The sequence below is a fragment of the Chroicocephalus ridibundus genome, chromosome 4 (assembly GCF_963924245.1).
Source record: "Chroicocephalus ridibundus chromosome 4, bChrRid1.1, whole genome shotgun sequence".
NCBI lineage: Eukaryota > Metazoa > Chordata > Aves > Charadriiformes > Laridae > Chroicocephalus > Chroicocephalus ridibundus.
This window is the reverse complement of record NC_086287.1, coordinates 2,611,088-2,617,505: the sequence shown is the minus strand read 5'-3', so window position 1 is coordinate 2,617,505 and position 6,418 is coordinate 2,611,088. Positions and strand designations below refer to the sequence as shown.

Below are 6,418 nucleotides of genomic sequence, written 5' to 3'. Positions count from 1 at the left end.
TGTAGCCAAGATGCACATCCAGGTTCATAGCCACGAGGCACAGAGGAGTCTGCACAGCACTCCCCCTCTCTGCTCACCCATTTCCAACTTTTTGCCAGCCACGCCTTCACTTTTTGCCCGTAATGAAGTGCACTGCCTAGTTATGGACTCACACGGACCTAAAGCACCCTCTGTGAGCCTTCCTTCACTCCGCCAACACTGAGAAAAGCCAGGGCATGACTGTGCAACCCTCACAAAGCCCATGACTGCAGAGCCGCCCTTTGCCCCCACCGGCCAGAAGAGGAGTCTGAGAAAGCTGTCTAATGCATAGACATCGGCATCGCTGGCATCTCCAGTTTACGGGAGTTGATTTGCACCCTGGCAGACTGGTTTTGAGGCACACGGTGCAAACGGTGGCCAGATTGTGCCTGGTGGCACTGCAGGTGTTGCAGTCGGCTTCTCGGCACGCTGATTGAAGACACCCCCAGACTGATGACTTCAAACGATGGCAAAGGAGCCTCCCGTCCAGTCAAGCTCCCACAAAGGAGGTGCTTACGTTTTCCGCAGGAGCAGTGTGGTCAATAAGAAGCACTGGCCCTATAAGTTGCTTTAGTAGAGAAGAACGTATATCTAAGGGTGCCTACAGTACCAATTCCCAGCATCCACGCTCTAAGATATGCATCCAACCTCCACGGCTAAGGCTGAGGCTCTCATCTAAGCTTCCTCCATGCTCAGTGGAGAAAAACCATTACCAGCTGAAGTCACCTCCTCCTGTGATGACCTAAAACTGTGCCATCCAGTTGGCCTTCTGGAGGTGCACACCTCTCCCTCTTAACTGCAACGGGAGACCAGAGAAGGAGTTTTGATTCCAGCATTTAGCTTTTAGGTGGATAAAGCTGGAGAAGATCAGTCACAAACTGCAGTGTCTATCCAGTTGCTAGGGCTCTAGAGGACGCCAGAGACTGAGAGAGATGTTCTTGCCTTGTTAAAAGGGTTCTTACGTGGCTGATCAGTCTTCTTAGAGCACATTTAACTTCTTTGTTCCTCAGACTGTAGATTATGGGGTTTAGCAGGGGAGTGAGGATTCCATAGAGCATGGAAACCACCCTATCCTGATGAGGTGAGTAGGTGGAGGAAGGCCGTACATACGTGCAAATGGTGGTCCCGTAGAAAAGGCATACTACCGTCAAGTGAGAACCACAAGTGGAGAAAGCTTTGTGCCTGCTCTCGGAAGACTTCATGTACAGGATAGCCACCAGGATATAGATATAGGAGATGAGAGTGACCACAAAAGCAGCACTTCCAAGGACCCCGGCAACTACAAGAAGCACCAGTTCCCTACTGTAAGTAGGCGAGCAGGAAAGGGCCAGCACGGGGGGAATATCACAGTAATATTGGTCAACTTCATTGGAATCACAAAAAGAGAGCGTAAAAATCAAAGATGAGTGCAACAGAGAATTAAAAAATCCTGCTACCCAGGTGCCAATGGCTAGGTGAGCGCAGAGTTTCAAACTCACGATATTCATGTACTGCAGCGGATGACATATTGCAACGTAACGGTCATACGCCATCACAGCCAAGAGAAAAATCTCCGTGCCTACAACGTCAATGAGGAAGAAGAGCTGGAGCATGCAGCCAGTGAACGAAATCACCTTGTTCTCAAGCAACAAGGCCTCCAGCATCTTCGGCACAGTGATAGTGGGACATAAGATATCCAGTAAGGATAAGTTGCCAAGGAAGAAGTACATGGGGTTGTGCAGACGAGTGTCTGTGCTCATGGCAACGAGGATTGTGATGTTGCCCGCCATGGTGGCCAAATAAATGATCAAAAACAGCACAAAGAGAAGAAAACGGACTTCTGGGGCATCAGAAAGGCCTACGAGAACAAATTCAGATACCGTTGATAGGTTGACCCTCTGCATCTTATCCTTCATTGTAGAAATGATTGCAGAGGTGTACCTGGAAGAAAGAAGAAGTTGTAACTTAGTCAAAATTGCATCTCCCTTCTAAAGAGCGTGATTATATTTTTTTGAGGGGGGTCTGTTTTGCAGTTCAAAAACATTTGCAAGTTTGTATTGCCACACTCAAAATCTAAGTTTTACTCCCATATACCTAACATAAAAAGCAAAATATAAGTATTAAGCTTAACACTGATTAATCAAAAAAGCTGAATTGTTGCAAGCCATCTTCTCAGACTAAAGAGCTGGAAGTTGAAGACAAAAGACACCTCCTCTGTGGTGGTCAGCTTGTCGGACGCAGCCCTGAGCAGGTGGAGGTGAAGTACAGATCTCTAGAAACCCTTTCAACATAAATTATTTAGTGGTACTAATATCACCAAAAGGGTCTAGATCACTAGCTGAAGCTACTCCATTAAAACAATTAGGTCTTTAATGCTGTCACAGAAGAATTAAATCCCTGGTCATCAACAGGCAGGTAGTATACCCCAGGTGCATTTTGGGGTTTTCCACCTTTATCTAGTGATATATAAAAAGAGATATAATCTAGCATCCAATTAAAGACCTCCCTCCTTCCTATAAATTTTATCCTATAGATTTCCATAACAGTATTAGCACTTTTAGGATCTGGCTGGGTTCTGCCTTCCCCGCCATCCTTTTCTCAATTCAAAGCCGTCTAGGAAGACTTGGCATTGAAGGATCTTTCCATCTACCCTGCATTGCTTCGTTGAACATCACTCAGTACCTATGGTAATGATTTACCTAGTGGCCCTATAGACACATAAAGCAAAGTTCAGCACAAGCACCTCCTTGTTTGCAGACTAGAGCATGATTATGAGATGGTGTGAATATTGGAACACATCCTCCTTTGTAAGAGATACAGAGAACAAATTAAATAGGTGACTACGATATCGCATCTGAGACAGGCTCGTCCGTCGCCTTGTGTTCTCACAGAAGGTTGCTTCCAGCTTGAAAGGGAGCAAAGTCAGAGCTTAAACTGCCATAAGAAATATCTCAGTCAGCAGAAATAAAAGGCACGTGGTACTCTAAATCACAGCATCCCTTGTTCTTAAAACGGGGAACTTCTTCAGGTGAAATAGAACAGAAACTTCACACAGAAATACTCACTGGTACAAAGAATTAACGATAATATGTAGTTATCTGTATCTCCAGGAAACGTGACTATCCTTTTTCTTCTTTCCACACCTGATTAGAATACGACATACAACACGCCTACATATGACAGAAAAATGGTTTCACTGTAGACTCAGGAACACCAGTCTATTAAGGAAGTCACAGGTCCAGACTTAGCAGCATAGGAATATTCATGCAGCCATCTGCAAGCACCGGCAAAAACGCTAGCTTGGCTGCAAGGGTAAGCGCCTCTCATCTTTAATGAGGATTTATAAACATGTGAGGATGTATCTGGGGAGGAGCGTCTCTGAAGCTTTCGTGGATGCATATAGGAGGCTTTTTCAGAATATTGTCAAGGGGAGCTAGAAATGTGATAAACTATTTCTTCACCCCAAATCCTTTGACTCTTATGACTTTCCCTTTGACTCCTATGACTTTCATGCTGTAGGACCTTTTTAAATGGCTGTGGCTTGATACTCGAGTCTGCTCCCAGGAAAAGCAATAGATGGTGGTGTTCTCCTTAGGTCCTGCTGGCCCTCAGGTGCCATTCCAGGCTACTGAAGTTTCATATTCTGACATTCTGCACATATGTCAGAAGATAAATTGGAGTTCTCCAAGGGTTACAAAGCACAGGCCGATCCCTCTATGGTTGCGTAGACCTGTGGCTGCAATAAATCCATGAGGTTCAGACCTTTGCGTACTGCAGTTAGCCCCAGGGGCATCAGGCATCATACTTCCCGTGAAGTTTTGCAACAAAGAACGGAGCTAATAATTTTGAAATAAACCCAGATTCCAGAAAGAGATACAATAGAGAGAACAGTCCCATCCACAGCTGTGAGAAGAACTAGGACTCTGCCTTCTGTCTTCATGGCACTTTCACTGACCGTTACCCATTTTTTTGTTGAACAGCCACAAGAGGGCAACACCTCATGCAAAATCTCTGTGGTACAAGGCTTCAAAGTACATTGCAATACACGGATACGAAGATGATCAAGGGACTGGAGCATCTCTCTGATGAGGAAAGGCTGAGAGACCTGGGTCTGTTCAGCCTGGAGAAGAGAAGACTCATCAATACTGAGCAGTATCTCAAGGGCAGGTATCAAGAGGATGGGGCCAGACTCTTCTCAGTAGCGCCTAGTGACAGGGCAAGGGGCAACAGGCACAAACTGGAACACAGGAAAGTCCATCTCAACATGAGGAAAAACCTCTTTACTTTGAGGGTGCCAGGACACTGGCACAGGCTGCCCGGAGAGGCTGTGGAGTCTCCTTCTCCGGAGATATTCAAAACCCTGCCAAACTACCATCAAGAAGTAACATGCTAATACAGGCCTCCTATTATTTGTTTTTGGGGTTTTTTTTTTTGGTTGGTTGTTTGTTTTTTTTAATCTGAGACCTTGCATCTAAAGCCCGGTGCTGATAATCCCACCTTTGTACAACATAAAGATGTGATCCTGAGAAACCTGCTCAAGGTGAACCTGCTTTAGCCGGGGGGTTGGACTATATGATCTCCAGAGGTCCCTTCCAACCTCTACAAGCATGAGATCCCTGACATTGCTAGCCACCAGCGTGATGTACATGTGGTAGATAGCTATCTCATCAAAGCACAAACTTCTCAAAGGTGGTGGTATGGTAATGTGTGCAAATATAAAGACCTTCAAGCAGAGGTTCAAGTCATAAATCTTACATGCTTCCTTTGGGGTGGAATGCATTGGCCACATCAAGGTGGCAGTCACCCAGGGCTATGGCTCTCAACTCTACACCTAGTGCTCAGTTGTGTGTTTGCAGGGATATTCTTAGAAGGGTTCATAGAAGCAGAAAAACAGGACAGTATTTGGAGTACTGTGTCCAGTTCTCGGCTCCCCGGTTCAAGAAGGACCGGGTACAGCAAAGGGCTACCAAGATGATGAGGTGAATAGAACATCTCTCTGATGAAGAAAGGCTGAGGGATTTGGGGCTTTTCCATCTGAAAAAAAAGACGACTGAGCCGGGATCTTTTCAACGCTTGTAAATACTGAAAGGGTGGATGTCAGGAGGATGGGGCCAGGCTCTTCTCAGTGGTGCCTGGCAACAGGACAAGGGGTAACGGGCACAAACTTGACCATAGGAAGTTCCATCTCAACAGGAGGAGGAACTTCTTTGCTGTGAGGGTGGCAGAGCCCTGGCACAGGCTGCCCAGAGAGGTGGGGGAGTCTCCATCTCTGGAGACATTCAAACCCGCCTGGACGCGTTCCTGTGCCCCCTGCTCTGGGTGACCCTGCTCTGGCAGGGGGTTGGACTGGGTGATCTCCAGAGGTCCCTTCCAGCCCTACCATTCTGCGATTTGAGATATGCTTTTAGCCTAATCTAGGCAGGTTTGCCATTTAACGAGGTTATTTGTGACACTGTTAGTCCAACACTACAAAGGCTGAACCCCCAGGATTATAATACCTCTGAATTATCCACGTTTGCCCCATGCAAACAGTCTTGAAGCTCTCATGAAAAGCATCAACAGTTACCAAAAGCTTCCTCAGCTGTGCCTGTCACACTGTTGTTTTATAAAAACTCAGTTGTGTTTACCCTATGCTTGCCAAGGCCTAATGAATTTTACATAAATAAACGCTTCCTAAGACTAGCCTCTGCATAGACTAGATACTGCAACATGCACTCCGTGTGCAGTAATTGCAGCAGCTCTGAAATATTACTCAGAAAAAAAACCAGAAAACACACAGGCCTTAAGACCAAATGCCTGCAGACGTGACTTATTGCTTATAGAAAGGGTATTCTGCCTCAGGGCAAAAAAAAAGAAATGGAAAAAAAAAATTAAAGTTTCCCAGGTAGTATTCCTCATCTTGTAATACCTCAAAGCAGCCCGGAGATACTTGGATGGTGTAAATCCCCCAGGTGTTGCCGGGGGGATTTGCTGGTGTACGTAGTACAGTGAAACTCATGTATTTTGTTCACCCAAATAGCTCAAAGTCACTCGCCACCACTCAACTTGCTCATTTTGCTGCGGCCTCCCCAGGCAATCCCTAGCCGAGGATGCACGCTTTGAAGTTACAGTTTTTACATTATATTTTATAATGAAACCGCTGTTTCCCCCCCCCCCCCCCCCCCAAAACCAAAACTACTCCAAACCAACATTAAAAATCTCAGCAATCTATTTGGAGGAGGGGAACTAGAGGGATCCCAGGCCGGACAGTCTAAACCAAACGCGTTGGCCATGTCTCTGAGCTCAGAGACACAGCACAGGGGCAGCTCTTGGGCTGGAGAAGGGTTTTGCTGCCCATCCCCCTCGCCGTGCCAGGGCCATCCCCAGCAAAACACAACCAAAGCGATTTAATTTTGACCAATCGTGGGATTAGGGAGTTTTT

At 46.2% G+C, this 6,418-nt stretch overlaps 1 protein-coding gene across 1 annotated transcript; it reads right to left on the bottom strand.

Annotated features, from left to right (window-relative positions):
- Window positions 1-760: 760 nt before the first annotated feature.
- On the bottom strand, window positions 761-1,901 carry LOC134514200 (olfactory receptor 5V1-like). Its single transcript, XM_063331635.1, has 2 exons — window positions 981-1,901; window positions 761-814 (listed from the first exon to the last, which is right to left on the bottom strand). The coding sequence occupies exons 1-2, from the start codon at window positions 1,899-1,901 to the stop codon at window positions 761-763; spliced, it is 975 nt and encodes a 324-aa protein (XP_063187705.1).
- Window positions 1,902-6,418: the final 4,517 nt, after the last annotated feature.

Bases quoted from the DNA above. Each gene is read 5' to 3' on its own strand.
- LOC134514200 (XM_063331635.1), bottom strand. From the start codon at position 1,901: ATGCAGAGGGTCAACCTATCAACGGTATCTGAATTTGTTCTCGTAGGC. The intron at 815-980 runs GTAAGAACCCTT...CTCCCGTTGCAG, and splicing joins TAAGAAGACTGATCAGCCAC to TTAAGAGGGAGAGGTGTGCA.